Genomic DNA, 19,216 nt, shown 5'->3' on the forward strand with positions numbered 1-19,216 from the left:
AGACCAACGTAATTTTGTTAGGGAACATAACCCATTAATATCCATAACTTTGTAGCTCCACATTATGCCTGCTCTGTTGCAATCGCATTAGCTTCAAAAATAAGTTATCATTCCTCTTGAAACCGAGTCTTATTTATTTAAGCACATAGATATTGGTACAAAGGGGAATCAAATACATATGCGCCACAAAAGTCTCATCTGATTTGTGTGAGGGCTATGATACTGCCCGGGTGCCCAAACCGAAACAGGTGGTTTTCTTAGGGGGTCACATCCCGAGCCTTTGACTTAAAGGTCTATACCACAAGGCAGTGGAACAACGTAAGGAGATTCACTCCCATGTTAGCCGGTGACCAACAATTGTTTCATATGCCGTTTGTTCCTTCAGGATACTGGAGCTCACATGCATTATTGGTTTGGACTCAAGGTTTTCCAACTCCCTTAGGTGGAGCTTTCGTGTCCACTAACGCGGTTAAAGTGCCGGACATTCGCTTTTCGTTCTCTCAATTTCGTCAACAACACCCCCGCCACGAGAAGGCAGTGAGTAGGACTTCCCTGGCAGTGGTTGTTTGCGCGTGGTCATGTGAGAGCATTTCGAGAGGGAGAGCTAACTCTCCCCACTCTGGGCAGTAACAGGGCATTTGGGGGCCTTACTTATCTATGCCATGAGCGGTATAAGTTGATCAGTATGTAAGAAACAAGTTTTCCCCTTCAATTTACAACTGAAAGCATGTGTCTTGAACATAATCCAAGGTGCGAAGGATGACTTTCAACCATTAGGCCATAAGCTCATATACCGATCCAGTTTAATTATTTAGAGCAAGAGAGTAGAATCATCAACCCAGCTCAAAGCTGGGTTAGTTACATCCCTGTTATCTGTGCTATTTCTGGATAATTTTCATCTGTTTATATAATCATGCAAACTAAGTTTTTTAAGACGGATTTTTCTCAACCAATTTCGTAACATAACTTATTGGTGTCTTCTTTAGGTTCGTGTGAATAATCATGTAAGTTTCCTCGAAGCTGCAGGTTTCGCTTAAGATGGGGGAAATGGTCTGTGGATATCATAAATAGATGGATCGTCTTATTTTCAAGTTAAGCTATCGGCTTGTTTTTCTTGTCTTAATCACATTCGGTAGCTGTTTGGACTCAAATTCACCCACCCCCTCATGTCTTAGTATGTCAGGTACGGTAATCAACTTTATTATAATTGCATTCCGTAGAACGATCGAAATGGAATAGATCTTTTCACTTTAACAACCAGGAGCTTCGTCTAAAGCTGGAAGTCACAAACCGATCATCCCATTGGATTGTTAACTACATATTTGAGATATTGGCACGTGAAAGACTTGGCTATCAGTTTATCGAATTTGTCAAACAGGATACGGATCATCCTAGACTAGCAATTAGTAGATTAGATTGTAAAGATTCTAAGTAAGTGAAAAATTATGTGATCAAGCTTTAGTTTTTCATTTTGTTTTCTATACGAATTCACCGTAAACGGTCATAGTGAGATTGTGCGTAACTCAGATTTTAGAGCTAAATAGATTTATATGTCTGATGAGTGTGAACATCGCATGTGCTCAGGATTGTGCTAAATAAATGTATCATCATGAGATCAAATTTTAACATTGTATGTTTTTTTTCACTAAAACCTAAACAACATTCACTAGTTTGTTTCCCAACCGACTTATGTTACTATGCACATAAGGAGTGTAACCATATATATTGGCATACATGTGGTGGAAGAACGTAAAGATGCCACTTTCTGGCGTAATTCATCAGAAGAATATTTGAGTAGTTGGGATGTTTTGATAGTAATTGGTTGGCACAAAACGTACCCGGTCTTTGATAGTGGACCTGTCCAAGCACTAGCAAACTGCACGATAGACATAAATGTTGAGGGTCTTTAAGTGCCACGTGGCAAGGTCATATGGTACTTTACAATACTGTATTCATACTTCATGGCTAAATGATATGTAGCTCGAGATACCTAGCGACCAGAATTTACAACCTGTTGTTTTAATTGTGGAATGTTAACATTGTTCTTATTTTTTATTAGTTGGCACTTGTTGACGTTTGTACATTAGAATTTCATGTAAATCCACTTTTTACACAACTTGTTTAGTCCAGATACATTCTTGGCGATGTTCTCCAATTACAAGAATATTTCATGGGCATAAGAACGCGTCAAGAGAACAGTTGTGTGTTGTGCAGGTTTACAAGTCTAAATTTCACTTCCCACGGTGCTTACACCCTGATAGTATTGTAAATCCATTCGCAAAGTGAAGTTCAAATTCATTATCATTCATATCTATACGAATCTTTTGGAATGCGTTACAAAATCAAACATCGTTTATTTAAATGTTACAGACAACTATTAGTTGCCGAAGTTCCTTTTGGACTTAGTACTTTGGAAGGCTAACTAAATAACAAACTGTATGAGTCTGTTCAGTTTTTCAAGCTTCCTGTAAAGAGGATTATCAGATTATTGTGTTAGTAGTCAGTTGAATACATGTTTGCGTGCCCCTCGGTACAAATGTTGTGTTTATATAAATAAAATCAGGTGTGAGAACTTTGTTTCTAGGCTATCTGAATATGTGAAAAGCTTTCGTCATATACTTGTTGTGTGAACTCATATAAATGGTTAACAGAAATGTAATTTCCGTTTGGTTTAGCACAACCGTGATGACAATTTCCATATGATCCGTTGCTGATGATTAGCATTGTCCTATGATTACACACGAACTGATTTTTTGCATCTTTTCAAATCAATTATCCTTGATGCTTTGTATCCTAGTTTTTAATTATAAATGCGAACTAGTTTGTTTTGTACGTGAATACCATTGAATTGTTATTTTCAGCTGTTACAAATTACCGGATGTCCACATAAATCTTGAATTATGGCTGTCTTTGGGAACGATAACAAGTTCTTGGGTCCCACATAATAGAGTGATCGATAATGGACCATTAGGTCCAACTAACCGATGGGCTATTTCTTCCAGGGAAGAGTTTATGTCACAGGTTTCGGCATTGACAGAGGTTTGTTGTGTATTAATTTCACCTTTTACGTCTTGGATTTAATGTGGTCTTTCACAGCAACTAAATCTTTAAGACGTAATAACGTGATTTAATACTACTTTCGATTGGGTGTAACTTGAGCTAATTGGAACACCTTTGATATTTTCGTATGATTATTTCGTCAAACTATATCTAAATCAGAACGTTTTGACAGTGATGTATCAGAATTATCTCTGTTATTCAATCCAATTATTTTGCATTCGTGTGTGGAACTTGTAGCTTACTTCACCGTTCGTACTTTGATTCAGGCTGAACAGCAGACAAGTATGGCGACAACTCCAGAAAGTCTCGACAATTACTCGTTGTATCTTGGAAATCCGTATTTAAGATCCTAGTGAATCACTGCAGATTCATTCCGTCTGTCTATTCGTAAATTGTCCCATATGAGCCTTCTCAGGGCCCTGTCAGTCAGTCACAGCGTAGAACTTCGTACGTACGTACATCAGTTCGAGCTGCCATACCATATTAGCACGGAGAGGAAGTTGTCGATTCAAATCCCATAGAGTTAGAAGTAGTAAGAGTATAAGCATTATGTGAAAGTTTAGGGTTTGAAGATGTTATTGAAGGAGTATAATACGGTGAAATAAATTTAGAAAGAGAAAAAGGATAGGGACATGAGGAATTCAGAGAATTAGAATTTCGTAGAACACAAAGAGTGGATGCACCTTCGCCATTGCAAACGATTTGAGCCATGTCATTCAAGGTCTCTAACCATCGGTTGCTATCATCTCGCGAATCCCAACCAGGTAGTCTACACCTAACAACATGGCTCAGTCCACTGGTCAGTGACTTCATGGATTTGTGCCACGTTCTGGTCTGACCGCCTCTAGCTTTCTTCCAACCTGCTCCTACACCATGAAACATTGCACTTCGGGGCAGTCGGTGGTTGGGCATACGTAACACGTGTCCCAGCCATCTCAACTGATGAAGTTTCACTACTTCATCAATCGATTTGCCATCCTTACCTAGTACCCGTTTCCTAACAACTGCATTACTTACCCGGTGGTCCCAGGATATACGAACAATGCTTCGAAGACACCTATGGTCGAAAACTAGTAGCCTACGAATATCCTCTACTCTTATCGTCCATGTTTCACTGCCATAAAGTAGGACGGGCCCTGTAGAATCACCATCCAATCTCCCTAAAATCATCTGATTTGTGTGAGGGCTATGATACTGCCCGGGTGCCCAAACCGAAACAGGTGGTTTTCTTAGGGGGTCACATCCCGAGCCTTTGACCTAAAGGTCTATACCACAAGGCAGTGGAACAACGTAAGGAGATTCACTCCCATGTTAGCCGGTGACCAACAATTGTTTCATATGCCGTTTGTTCCTTCAGGATACTGGAGCTCACATGCATTATTGGTTTGGACTCAGGGTTTTCCAACTCCCTTAGGTGGAGCTTTCGTGTCCACTAACGCGGTTAAAGTGCCGGACATTCGCTTTTCGTTCTCTCAATTTCGTCAACAACACCCCCGCCACGAGAAGGCAGTGAGTAGGACTTCCCTGGCAGTGGTTGTTTGCGCGTGGTCATGTGAGAGCATTTCGAGAGGGAGAGCTAACTCTCCCCACTCTGGGCAGTAACAGGGCGTTTGGGGGCTGGGGGATTCAAAGTTGTGGCTTGCCTTGTAGTGGAGTCTGAGGGTTCTCACAAAGTTTACTATTCATCTCCAGCGTCTTCTGGCTTTCTCGTCGACCGGCATCACGCTTTTTCTCTGCCGCAGTATGTTATTGCTGGCGGCCTCCGGCTAATAGATCTGAAGTATCTTGTATATACAGTTGTTTATGAATATTTGTACTCTCTGTAGTGGCGGTGGTGATGGTCCTCCAAGCTTTAGTCCGTACAATGGAAACAATTAAAAGGTAGTGTTGGAAACTCTAACTTTGGGTCTTACTTTTACTGTTGTGAATGTTGAGGCCTACTTCCGTGGAACCCGCTGCGACACTGACTGTGTATGCGATAGCAGGACTAAATCATTTACAAAGTCGAAGTCGTCCGATTGCGTCTAAGTTGTCCATTGTATTCTGTCGTTTTCCGAGATATGAAGGTCTTAATGATCCGGCCAACAATTAGCAGTAAAAGAAAAGGCCACAGTAGATATCCCTGTCTGATTTCAGTTTTTCTTTGGGATGCATTTGTGGACTGCTCTGCATGCAACACTTATCAACTTAGCCCACTCTAGGAGTTCCGCATGCTAGTGAATATCTGCTCAGTCTTTGATTCTTGTTCTGATCATTTTGGTAAGTACGGACTATCTTGTCTGAAGATGCACTATAACCGCGATTATCGGACGGCAGTGTTGCGTGGCATGGCTCAAGATCAGTCGCAATGGCATTGATTTATTCATTCTTTGTCTTATTCTAGACATTGATTCTCAGTATCCCTTTCCCCGTATCATTTTTTTTATTTCGTCTTCTTGTGTCATATTCAGTGTTTTTACTTCATTATTCTTGCTACTACAGTTGTTTTGATTTCCTCAATAGTTTCGCTTTGTCGTGCTAATGTTATATGATAACCTACTGTCGATCGAGTGTTAGGATTTTTCTTATTACGACCCAGCTACTCATATTGCTTATTATTCTTTGACACTACTTCACTTGACAAGTCCCCGAACCAGAACACGGTTGAACAGAAACGCAATTTTATAACAAGTTTGAATGGAAATATGAATCACAATAAGAAAAACAGTATATTTGTAATTTTTACATATGAATATTCTAGAGTCTCATCCGGGGATCCTCTAGCGCTGATTGGTTAGAAAATAGCCAACCAGCGTGCCCTAACACAATTCCGTACGGGACGCTTTAATCTAATTTATATCCCGTTAGCACAGGCTTGACGTTCATTATAAGTGACAAACCTAAATGAATTATTGTAAAAAAGTTGTTTCGTGTGCCTTATCATTCAAATGCCAAACTCTATTGTGTTCTGCTGTAGCTGTTTACACCATAAAACTTGTAGATATTCATTAGATGTATTTAGACGACTCCATGAAAAAAGGTGAGTAAAGCCTCTGCAAGTTTCACCAAACATTCCGTTTATAAATATTGAGTTTCACTGGGCTCCGTGCAACTTATTACTGGTTAGTCCGTCTTGAAACTATGCTTAAATTCTTCATATATACAATGATAGTAGTATTTCAGTGTAAATATCTTTAAAGCGTGGCTCTTGTATAGAAGTGTCAAAATGAGTTATTCGTATAGTATACAAATACAGTGTAAACATGATAAGTCAACTAATGAGACTTGTTTGATCATATGTTACACATGTCTGTCTGTTACCTACATTGATACGCAATGTCAGCTAACGTAAGAGTAGGTTGAAAAAAATGCTGAGATGAAGCAGACCAAGACATTAAACTGGTGTATACAATCGGAAGGCAAATGTCTTCAGTTCTTAGACGTACCACGTTGAAGACTAAGATTTGTGTGACAGTGCTGTCAGTTTGAGAAATCAGAGAACGCTAAACGTACTATATTTACTTGAAAACAGATCACCATGCTGCCCACTCGCGTATTTTTTGTCCTTAAATTCTCAAATAATGTGCTATTAAGTTCAATTTTCAAATGATTATTAAAACTTAAATGAATTAAAATGTGATTGGATGTTAATGATTAGTGATCACTCCTGTATAAAATGATCTAGTAGTTTAATATCCATGACATTGCCGTCTATACAGCTTTATGCTAATTTTTAGCCTTCGGTATGTAAAATTTCTAGTTTTGCTTCGGACTATAGAGATATTTTTATTTTGTTATCCATTCATCTAGATAACTTTTACGTACCGTGCATTTTCCAGTTAAGTTTCTTTACAAAAAGCTTAGTTAAGAATAATACATCAATTTTTTTGCAGACACAGTCTGACTGTCGTGATAAACATAGACCAACTCATTCTCAAATTCCGTTATCACAAACTGCAGTTCAATCAGAATGTGATCTGGATATATGCTATGCTTCCGAATTCCGCAATGGTAAGATTATTTCTCTTTCAGTACTGTAGTATTTATTAAACTTTATTATAGATCGATATTCTTCGTTCTTTCGAGTAAATACATGGACAGGCAATCATAAACCAATCTACTTTTGTTACTCACTACTTATTCGTAATCTAATTAAGTCCCATCAGTTGTAAACAGTATTTCAAAAAGACCACTAACTCTCTTAGTTTTACTACCACTTGGTAAAGTAATACCAGTGGTGCGCTTCATAATTGTTCCCCTGAAAGATAGCTCTATATCTTATTGACACTGCAGTTGTTGTAGGCTGGTGAACATCGAGCTTTGTTTCTGATAAGACGTGTTTCTTATCAATACCAAGCTTAAATCGACGTCTATTACGAGAAAAACTTTCGATATGATCTGTTATCAAACTGAGCTGTAAAAAGATTAGTTATGTAGAAATATTTTGCAATTCTCCAGGTCCAGTTGCGTTTTGAGAATCGACTTGGAATATTTTAGACTGCTTGAATTTAAGCAACAGCGTTAAACTACTGATCTGAGTACATAAGTAGTAAGCTCATCTGACATTTGTGGTATGTCTACTAAAACCAAACTAATATAGACAGAAGCAATAAATATTATGGCAGTTATTGATGCCTTAATTCGAAAGCTTGCAGACTCTAAGCACAGCAAAACATTGGAGCTGTGACTCAGTGGCTAATATTATGTCTCATGACCACTGACCAAAATCACCTAACAAGCCACCAATCATAATCCTGATTCTAATTTGTTCTATTATTTATCCTATAGCTTAGTGTGACTTGGCCAATTACACACCCGGCCAGCACCATCGACCTTGGGCTGGTAGTCCACTGTTCGCTGGCTCTTGTGTCCGGCATTTATGTAGCTATATTTCAAACCGACGTTATATATATACAGACCCAATGGACTGCATCACACCATGAAATGAATAATAATAATTATACATGAATAAACCAATAGTGGTTGTCGATAGGGGAGATTAAATAACGAACAAATTAGGAATAGTAAATCGCATGACAATAGTTCTTGAGTCAAACAAAAGCTTGTGATGAATGGGATTTGTATTATTATCAGTTCGGTTGTATCTGTTCTTAATTTTGAGATTAACATTATTTCCGATACTAAAGTGATTTGTTTGTAATCTTCAATATCTTGCGAAAAAAATTTTATCGTTGATGTTGATGTACGTTTTACGACCATCGGACACTAACATCTGATTCGTTTTACCAGGAAATTCCTCAGTTTCGTGACCCTGAGATCACTATGGTTAAGATTCTCGGTTTCTTTTGTGAGTACGGCAGTTACCAATAATTTTAACATCCAAAACATATCTTAAGATATTTCGTAAGGTTCGGTATGATCTTTTTTTATTTCTAAGTCCTAACATAATAATTTTAATTATATTTCCATATCATTTATTTGTTAGAGTTCATCCGTTACTTTACTGGATCGGAAATTTTATCTAAAGAGTTTGCACACTTTCCAAACTTACACTCTTCATCTCCTGTCATGTCAATCATTAATTGGTATCCACATGGACTTGGCTCTTTTCCTTTACCTTCGGGACTACACTTTTTGGGGAAGAAAAACCATTTAAACTCAACAGTAATTAAAACTGCGCTTGATAAGATTTATCACTGTAGTCGACAATATTCAGGCACTTTGTCCCACATTCAGAATTCAAAGAAGTCTTCATTTTGCCAGTTTGAGTCACAACAAGCTACAAAATTATCATGGGCCAAGCTAAAGAGCACTGTGCCGCTCATTTATCAATTAGTTGACCGGATGCATTTTTCCCAGTCGGAATATGAAGACCTACTGAAATCAGTAAGTGTTTTTCTTAGTAGACTAAATTTTGCTAGGCGAACTTTAAAAAGCATACCTTTACTTTTCCTTTAATCAATATTTCCAGGCTAACCATTTGGATCCAAACTCTGGCCAGGATCTACGGTCTCAATATAGAGATATTGCTTGCAAATGGCTTCGCTTGTCTCCGACTCGTTGGGTTTCGTGGACCAAAGGTTGGAATAAAAAGCTAAATCTTACGGTTGCTGGACTTTTCGCTTTCTACGGGAAATGGGTAGTTTCGAATTTAGACCATGGTAAGACGTTCTTCATCATACTCAGTCTTTTTCCATCTCAGCCGTGTTTTATTAAATCACTGTCAGGTCACACCTTAAAGGTGAATTTGATGCATTTAAACCTACAAGTTATCACTGATGTACACGATTTTATACAAAATATCTCTGATTATGATTTGTAAGTTCCAGTCAAATCAACTAAATAACAACTGTCAATAGAATAGACTACTTAACTTTCACTTAAGAAGTTTTTATTTGGTAGTTTTTTTAAACATAGTTGACAAGAATTACATATGGAGCTTTATTTTGACGTTGTAATCGAATGTTAAGGAAAATAATGCCTTCCAGGTTTATGCACCAACGTGTATTACGTATGTATTTCCGGCGCTACCTAGTTCACTCCGACGAAAGTGGGTTTTAATCTTATCGCTTGATAGTATAGGAAATATAGCATAGACAGATCAGTCATATCGTTGGTCATGATTCAAGTTAAATGTTATGGTTTTTAACAACTTTTCCGCTATTTCTTTAGCATTATTTCCCTGTTTCTTGACATTTCTATTGCCAAATATAATGAAGACAGTTAATGTGAATACAAAATCTTTGATATAGTATTACTTTCGGTTTAAATGCTATTAATCAGCACAGATGATACAGTATTATTGGAGATTCACATATAAATGTCGTTTTCTTTATAATTGTACGACTTGTTTTTCTCAGTAGAGGCGATATCTTGAAATTTGAACAAGCAATTAGTGTCCGCTTATCATTTTTTTGATATATTCAAGGATATCAAATGTTGTTTCGACCATTCTCATTTTTGTCCATTATTCTTCATCGTTTATATAATTTACTGACTGTCACAGTGGTCTTAATTTAACGTCTTTATAGACTGTCTCAAACTTGTATTCTCCAGATATTTCAGTGTGGTTGTATATTTTGCCATGAAATTGTTTTTACCAATATTTCTCACCAAGATTCAAAAGGTTTTAAATACAGTCAGTGTAAAACCAGATGAATAGCTTGTGCTCTTACCTATATGGCTTTCTTCAAAGTGGACCTTTTGTATAATATTTTTTCTTGGGAGGTGTTCGTCCAGGAGAGTGATATTTTGTCTCATTGGTGGATTAAGCGTACTGATTTGACATCTTAATAAATAACTGTATCTTGTTACTTCATAATGTAATTAATAAGCTTTATCGTTATTATCATCATCCTGATTACTGAAATAATGTAACCGGTTTCAGCGTGTTAGTACTCCGACGAAGCTTATTGCAATTATCATTTTCTATGTAATATGGCAATTGCGTTATTATTAAACAAAATGATGATCCACTATTTAAAATTGGTTGACATATTGAGTTACAAACACAGTACTTCATACCGCTACAAATTTGAAATTTAATTTGTTCCGGATTATATTTTTGAAAATTAACTATTATAGCGAAGTGTCGGTTAAAATTATTACACATGTATACTTCTGTTAGTGAGTTTAAGCGAATCTTTAACTATAAATAATCACCACACTTATTAGACTTTGTAGTTTTAAATCCTACTTCTTGTTGGTTAATAATTGCAAAATCACTACTTACACCAAGTTGTATATTGTAGTGAATGGAGCAAATGTCCTAGGAAATTCCTCCACAGATTAATATGCATCGGTCCAAGTTGCCATGCCTCGTTAGCACAACAAGATGAACACCGGATTCATAGAAGTAATTAATTTAGTGGTGGTAGTATATAAAGAAAGGTTGTATATAAGGATATAGAATAGGAAGGAAAAAAGTTATGAAGCAATTTTAATCTCAAGGTTTAAGGGAAGATAAAGAGTGTATACACCTACGCCATTGTGATCGATTCTGAGCCATGTCACCCAGAGTCTCCAACCAATGGTTACGATAGTCACGTGGACCCCAACCAGGTAGTCTGCATCTACCAACATGGCTCAGACTAGAAGTTAGTGACTTCAAGGACTGATGCCATGTTTTGGTTTGGCCGCCACTAACTTTCTTCCAACCATCGCCGACACTAGTCAGCATTGCGCGTCGTGGTAATCGGTGTTCAGGCATACGTAACACGTGGCCCAACCATCTCAGTCGATGAAGATTCATCACCTCATCAACTGATTTACCATCATTCCATAAAACCCTTAGTCTGGCCTCACTATTACTTACCCAGTGATCCCATCAGATGCGAGCAATATTTCTAAGACATTTGTGGTCGAATACGAGTAACTTACGAGCATCTTCTACTCCTACTGGCCACGTTTTGCAGCCGTAAACTAGAACAGAGTGAACTTCTGTGCAGCATACTCGTCTCTTAATTGACAGACAGATGTCTCGCTTTCACCATAGGTGACGTAGGTTGGCAAAAACCTAATGAGCTTTAAGAATCTATGCAGAGATTTCGTCAAACACCAACACATCAGGACTGATCAGACTTCCCAGATAAGTGAAGTTGTTGACGTATTCGACTACTTCACTTCCTATCCTTAGTTCTGGTGTTAACGCAAGCCAGTCATGAAGTAATAATTTACATTGGGAGGTGGAAAAACGCATTGTTACTCAGTGCTACCAAAGGACTGCATTATATCAGCGTTTTCACCAGGCAGCGCTATATCATCTGCTCTAAAACCTGCCGAGTAGTGAATATGTGGTTGATGCAGCCACGACCAGGTCTGAAGCCAGCCTGATTTTCTCGTGTTTGCAGTTCACGAGTCTTAGTTAGGCGCCCGATAATTATTGAGGCTAATATTTTAGATGCTATGTTTGTCAGACTAATCCCTCTATGGTTATCACAAGATGATTTTGACCCCTTATATATTGGGACAATCAGAGATTGTGACCAGTCAGATGGGATTACGTCCGTTTCCCAGATTTTAGCCAGAATATTAGTCAACCTAATCGCTAAAATTAGACCACCATATTTAAAGACATCTGGACCAGCTGCCCATCCTCATTTCAGATTAGCTATAGCTTTTTGAACTTTAGCCAGAGTCGGGGGCCTACTTCAATGCTCTATTCAGGCTGTTTTGAAATGGTGGGTAGCTTTAGGGCAGTTGAACTGCTCCTTAAAGTATTCCGCCCATCGTTCTAAACGTCTGGGCTGAGAGCAGATAAGAGTTTCGTCTTTTTTGGCGATTGTTTCACACTTGAATTCTAAATTCCGGTTAACGTAGATCTTTTTGCTTTCGCTCTTCGTCGTGTTCAGAGCCTAATTAGATGAGTTTACGAGAATCCATCAGTGCAATGGACTAATAAGAAATCCATTGGTCTTTGTAACCCTTTGGTTTAAATTACTAATAGATGTTACTGCTGTTTCCACAGCTGTTCGTATATCTTTCCAAGAAGCATCTGGGCCGGTCTCGTTTACAGAACTGCCCAAATGTGAATTCAGTTGTTCCTGGGAATTACTTTTGGCTTTCTCGTCCTCCAGTACATTTCTAATGGGTCTTCTTAGTGTAGTTTTCCTGCGTCCATTGAGGCGCAAACAAATGCGTGCTCGTATTAAAACGTGGTCGGAGTCTAGACAAGTATTCCAATACGAGCGACAATCTTCTATCGAGCCTCTCCAACGATGTGCAAAGTATACACGTTTCATCACAGAGTGACATTTTCAATCTACAAATTCATGATCATTCCTTAATAATGATATTATGTCTTGCCGAATCATAAATTTATTTGATGAACCTTTGGTATTCAGATTACTCATTACATTTCCATATTTTTCCATTATCTTTCATAGTTGCTGAACAAGCTATTAATTTTGTCAATCATAATCCAGATTACTTTAGCAATACTGAATATGCATTGACTCTGGACGTTCGTAATCTTACCTGTTCTCAGGACGTTGTACTGAATGATTACTTTGATTTACTGACAGCTTCAAAAAATAGAAAGATTATTGGAGTGATCGGCAAGTAGATTTTTTTCCGTTTAATTTTATGGGAAATATACATTTAATTACCTATTTGTCGTCACATAGTTTCATATGGTTCAGTTTCTCCTGTCATTTTTATCGGCTTGGCAGCAAATAATAATGCTTCTATTAAACACTTTTGTGCTTTGAGTTACTTAAAATATCATGAAGTACTGCTTGTTAGCTTTTTATTATTGCTAACTACACTTTATGATCTGTACGTTTCCAGATCACAAGGCGTCATTAGTCTATTTCATTTAAATAGGCATATTAGAATGTTTGAACGGTATTTTCAAATGTTGTGGTATTTACAAATAAACAACCTCAGTAAAGTAGTGTAACTGACTATTACAGTGGTTCAAGTTGTTACATTCTCTATCAATACAAAACGGGAGATATTGCAAACAAACAGGACACAATTAAAAGGTAAATAAATAAAATTAATATGTTCCGATAGAATAGAGTAGAGTAAATAGGTCTGTTCCATTGTGACTGATTACTTTATTTCACCTATATGAAGTACCATGTTTTTCGGAACTCGTTTTTAAATAAACAGGCGTTCACTATTTGAAGTCGTCTCAAATCATCTGTGGCTATGTTAGTCCTATTTTTAAGCGTATCTTTGTTTTTATCGTCATAGATATTTATACTCGTTGTTGTGTTTATTGTTTTAGACTAGCTTTGGTAAAATAATCATTACTCCATATTCCTGAAACATGTTTTCTATAAGTAAACGAAAAAAAGACGTAAATACACCCCACACTGATTAATCTTACAGAGAGTAGATCACAGTTTTGGACAAGATGAAAAAGAATGTAAAAGTCCGATTCGACGCCTGAACAATTTTCAAACCATGGAGATTAAAACTTATCTGATCAATATTTAAAATATCCGGTTGTTAAAATGATTGTTTACACCATCTGGTTCGTGAAACCATTTACCTTATGCTAAAATTATAAAGAAGAACATTCGAACACTTATTGTGACCAAAGCACTTCTATAAACATAAAAATAACATTTTTCATTTTTTCGTTACTTAGATTCCTTTAGTTCTTTCTAGATTGCTTAAATTTACAACTATTAAAATGATCCGTATATCATTTGTTTTTCACAAACTAGCTGCTCTGTGTTCGGATTCAATAGAACCAGTTGTTGAGGTAGCTAACATGCGCCGCCAGATTGTTGTTAGTCCAACTGTTGAATCAGTCCGTTTTGCAAAACGTTATCAGTATCCGTACTTTTTTCGCACTGTTCCCTCAATGACACATGTGAGGTATGTGGTTATAGTGAGTGTTAGTCAACTTCGCTTTTTGTATATTTGTTCATCTAGTCAAATCAGATCGACTGAACTTTGGTTACATACTCTAGGCAAGTTTAATGCACTGTTAATCTAAAAAAGCTTATCGACGCTGTTCATAAAAACTTAACAAGGTGTCTTATCTTTTCCAATCTTTTGCTTAAAAGTTAGTCATAGTTACTAGATATCTCAGTAAAACGTTTTAAAGGCGTTGACATAAATTTTAACTCATCAATAAATATGACATCTTAAGATATAATTCTTACCCAATTACGAACACAAACTCTGTTAACACCTCTACTGAACAAGTAACGTTATCATTCAAATCTGTAACCTACGCTAACAATTTTTTACTCAGCGTCACTTATCTAGTGTTAGGTATATTTAATGCGTAGACATTCCGTCCATAGCCGATTGCGGACTTGGACTATCTATCCTAGTCACCTAGTCTGATATTATTTACATTTCACATTGTTACCTTACAAATTAAACTCTATCATTTGTCATTATTGATAAGTCTTGTTAATTGAACGCTGTACTCGGATCCTAAGCTAGTCTTGTAACCCCCAAGCTAAATCTGCACAGCGACTTGAACACGAGAGAAAGGACGCAAAATATGCGAGAAGCACTTTACTCCAAAGGTTCATTTATGTACAGAAAATATAGGGTTTTTATAGTATTTTGGAAGCCCTTGGGTTTTCCTGAAAATTCTAAAATACTGCTAAGCATAGTAGCAGTGTAGTAATCAGCCTATTAGAGCCTCTACATGTGACTTTTCATTTTCAAACAAAACTTCGAATCAAACGCTAATTGGATAAAATGCTTCTTAATGTTTCCTGAGCTTGTCAAGTCTATTGCAAGAAATTTTCAGGACCGCCCCAACAATTATAAAGGTCACACACACATTTTTCATTCTTAACAGTGCACACATACACACAAATTTACATACATGTCGCTTATGAATCACTTTGACCGAAATGACATGAAATTGATTTATTCAAACCTGTTTTTTGATTGATCACATAATATTCGTGTTGTTCCATTGTACTATTTAAACCTGGAATAATTTTAATTTGGTTATTGATTCTTTGAAGAAGTGGCTTACACTGAGTCACCAAACGTCAGAAAATCTAATTTTTCTGCTCATTGGGATATTTACAAATATAGTATTTATTTATTTATAACGATTGCGGTACAATTTGGTCTGGTCATTCAGGTAGTATTTTGAGTTTTTTAGACATTGAGTGTAATGCAGTCTCATAAAGAAACCTGTGCGTAGTTGCTGATTTATAATCAGTACTGCTGTGCATTTGATTAGCGTTCAGAATGATTTTAGCTCTCACTATACATACTCGTGTGTGCCTTTATGTATAAGGGCAGTGACTAGCATATTTAAAACTTCAATGTCATAAAACTTATCATTCATGGACACCATCTCACAATTTGAATTAACTAACGTACATTTCCTGCGCATATATACTATCAAAAACCTGTTCTCTTTTCACTGCCAAGTGTTATCAGGTATTATACACTCTAATCCTTTTTTACTATACATCTCGAAATATAATCACGAAATTAATTTGATTGTTTCACTCTTTTTGTGTAGCTTAATCTTGATTAGATTATTCAGTAGTTGGGGTTGGCGTCGTGTTGCTGTGTTTCGTGAAGACGATCATTTCTTTGATCCTTTGATTTTTCAGTCGAATGGTATAGATCTTATTGCTGACTTTGTAATGAAATGAAGGAAAATCAACTCACATACGTTACTGTACTTCAAGTATGTCATTTCCCCTAAATATAGTAGATATACTCACAGTCCATTGGTTTTTTAAATTTTATATTAATTTTTCTCACTAAACTATTAAGTACAATAAATAGATAAACTCGTTCTTCAAGTACTTGTATTTGAGCCACACTGATCTTCAGGACTAATAATACAACCTGGTTCCCTAAACTTATATAGGCGAAACTGGATTTGAACTCGGGACCAATTAACTAAAATTCTAACACCTTAATCATTTAGCCACTACTTCTATCATTAAACTTGCCTTCATCAAGATTCACTGGATAAGTCAAACAAAAACTATTATAGGCATAAGTAATTGCGTTAATTGATAGAGTATTTGTTTATTAAATTTCTCGAAACTCAGGCAATATAAAGTGTGTATATAATTTCTGAGAGCAGAAGACGAGATGACATCTTGAGAAATTTGTACATAGACAGTTGATATGCTTCAAATGTGACCATATACAGATTTAGTTGTTTAATACTAAGGTACACTTTTCGTGTATTTAAATGTGTATTACTGTCCGCTTAATCTAATCAAAGTGTATTGTGCAAAGTTGGGATCCTTAAGTCAACGACTCCGGATTATAGACAGTCTTCATTATTACCATATCATATATTAATGAGGGTCGAATTCATAATAAAAAAGAGTACAGTCATGTGTTTTCTACAATATCAAGTTTATCTTTTATTCTATTGTGCATGCATGAAATCAGTGGTTTACATAATATTAACTTCTGAAAGGTTAGTCACAAGAAGCAAAAAGCTGTTTTCTTAAATGATGTGACGCATCTCAACCCGACCGTAGCTGCTACCTTGACGTGGTGGTTGGACTTGCCTATCGTGGTGACCCAACCGAGCTATATTGGCTGGAACATATGTTCTTGTAGGTTCTAACATGCCAGGCAGGTCGATTGGAGGACTCTATGACTAAAAGTAGCAACTCAAGGTCCGAGGGCAAATTAGTGCTGCTGACTGTAGAGAGGTGTGACAGCAGTAGGGTGTTTTCCTCAGACAACCAGCATTTGCAGCGATACTGCCTTCTCACAAGGAAGCAAGGGGTTAGAAACGGTCGACTCTAGAAATGTCACGCCTCATCTTACCTCACAGACTTCCGTCTCCGGCGGTAAGGACCTTTGAAGAACGGAGCTAATACGTCAGAAACCTCCCACAAAAAGGCCGTGCGTGACCGACCACAAGCAGTTTTCCCTTGGGCACTGCGGTCACGCTCACAGGTCGTTAAGACCAATATTAATCCAAATTCCTTTTCAGGTCCCTCAAGAAACACCCTTCCACGGTGTGGGCAGCCGGGAAGTGATATTAGCCCTCATACCCATACCTGCACACGAGACCAGGTTGGTCACATCCAAATCCTTTCTACACCTCCTAATAACCCTCTTATCTCCACGACTAACCCTTCCCACGTCCTTTTATCACCTCGCACCGCTAGGGCAAACGATTCGAGTACACGGAACGTTATTCTCGGTCTCCTGAAACCACACTCTAAACTACATGTAGGAGCTTTTAATGTCCGGACATTGTGCCAAATAGGACAACAGGCTTCCTTAGCTAGGACTCTAGAATCTTACACCATCGATGTGTGCTGCGTCTCCGAAACGCGCATACAAGATCCGAGTAGCGTCATTCATTTGACCTCACTATATCAAAATAAAGAACCATCTCGATACACGCTTCGTGTATCTGGAAGCCCTGATGCTGCTTTCCGTGGCCTCGCTGGAGCAGGTATAGCATTGATTCCTAGAGCAGAACTAGCTCTTTTAGACTGGATCTCAGTAGACAGTCGTTTGTGCCTTGTCCGACTAAACAGAACAGTAAAGACTCGGAAAGATAGGGACATTCGTTGTTGCCTCTTCGTCGTCTCTGCCTACTCTCCCACTGACTGCAGCTCAGATGATGTAAAAGATGAGTTCTACAGGAAACTTTCTGACCTTCTCCGAAAAGCTAGGTGCTCTGATGTAGTAATAGTGGCTGGTGACTTTAATGCTCAAGTAGGTAAACTAAGTGAAAGGGAAAGGCACCTGGGTAGATCTTATGGTGTCGTGGCTCAAAGAACAGATGATGGCGACCGTCTGTTGCAGTTGTGCTCAGATAACCGCCTGTTTCTTGCAAATACTAACTTTAAGCACAAGGAAAAATATTTTTTGACATGGCGACCCCCGAATTCGTCCCAACGTTGGACCCAATTAGATCACATCGCTATCAGCCACCGATGGAGGAGCTCGATAGAAGACTGTCGCTCATTCTGGAGCACGTGCTTAGATTCAGATCATGCTGTGGTGCGAGCACGTGTCTGTCTGCGTCTTACTGGAAGTAGGAAAAACACTGCAAGGAAACCTCTTAGGGTTCTACTTAATGATAAGCAAGCTAAGAATATATTTCAGGAACAACTGGAAAAACAGTTAGACAGACATGTAAGTTGTGCCCACCCCGAGGCAGCGTGGAATGACATCCGAAAAGCTGTGGAAACAGCAGTGATATCTGCTATTAAGGTAAACCATAAGGTTAGGGAGAAACAATGGATCACGGCAGCATCTACCGCACTGATAGATGCTCGAAAACTCATCCCACCTGGCTCTGAACATAACGAAGAGCGGAGTCAGATTAAGCGAAGGCTAATAAGAAGCCTACGCGATGATCGTGAACAGTGGTGGGTAGCGAAAGCAAGAGAGATGGAAAAGGCAGCGACAATAGGTAACAGTAGACAGCTATTCAAACTCGTTAAAGAAACCGGTATTAGGAACCCGAGTATCAGTGAAACCATCTCAGATAAAGATGGGCATATCATTCATTCTCAATCCAGGAGATTGGATCGATGAGCAGAACACTTTAGGGATCAGTTCAACTGGCCTTCAGCCACACTTCACTTACCCACGATCCCCAGTCGTCCTGAATGAAAAATTGATGTAAGTCCTCCAACTCTTTACGAGGTTGAAAAAGCTATTGGAAATCTGAAGTGTGGGAGAGCAACAGACCCTGACAGGTTTACCCCTGAGATTTTTAAGGATGGTGGTCCAGTACTAGCAACAAGATTGACTGAGGTCTTAGGTAGAATCT

At 37.9% G+C, this 19,216-nt stretch overlaps 1 protein-coding gene across 1 annotated transcript in view; it reads left to right on the forward strand.

Moving 5' to 3' along the window:
• Positions 1 to 992: 992 nt before the first annotated feature.
• Smp_019790 (tyrosine kinase) overlaps positions 993 to 19,216 on the forward strand; it is a gene marked incomplete at its 3' end in the record, with an annotated part of 28,984 nt that continues 10,760 nt past the window's right edge. The window contains exons 1-9 of the mRNA XM_018789097.1: positions 993 to 1,183; positions 1,221 to 1,431; positions 2,862 to 3,039; positions 6,933 to 7,050; positions 8,486 to 8,886; positions 8,972 to 9,161; positions 12,885 to 13,055; positions 14,178 to 14,331; positions 15,962 to 16,085. Coding sequence (XP_018646463.1) covers positions 1,072 to 1,183; positions 1,221 to 1,431; positions 2,862 to 3,039; positions 6,933 to 7,050; positions 8,486 to 8,886; positions 8,972 to 9,161; positions 12,885 to 13,055; positions 14,178 to 14,331; positions 15,962 to 16,085 — 1,659 coding nt within the window. The 5' untranslated portion in view covers positions 993 to 1,071. The remainder of the gene's footprint in view (positions 1,184 to 1,220; positions 1,432 to 2,861; positions 3,040 to 6,932; positions 7,051 to 8,485; positions 8,887 to 8,971; positions 9,162 to 12,884; positions 13,056 to 14,177; positions 14,332 to 15,961; positions 16,086 to 19,216) is intronic.

Source organism: Schistosoma mansoni, assembly GCF_000237925.1.
Source record: "Schistosoma mansoni, WGS project CABG00000000 data, supercontig 0136, strain Puerto Rico, whole genome shotgun sequence".
Taxonomy (NCBI): domain Eukaryota; kingdom Metazoa; phylum Platyhelminthes; class Trematoda; order Strigeidida; family Schistosomatidae; genus Schistosoma; species Schistosoma mansoni.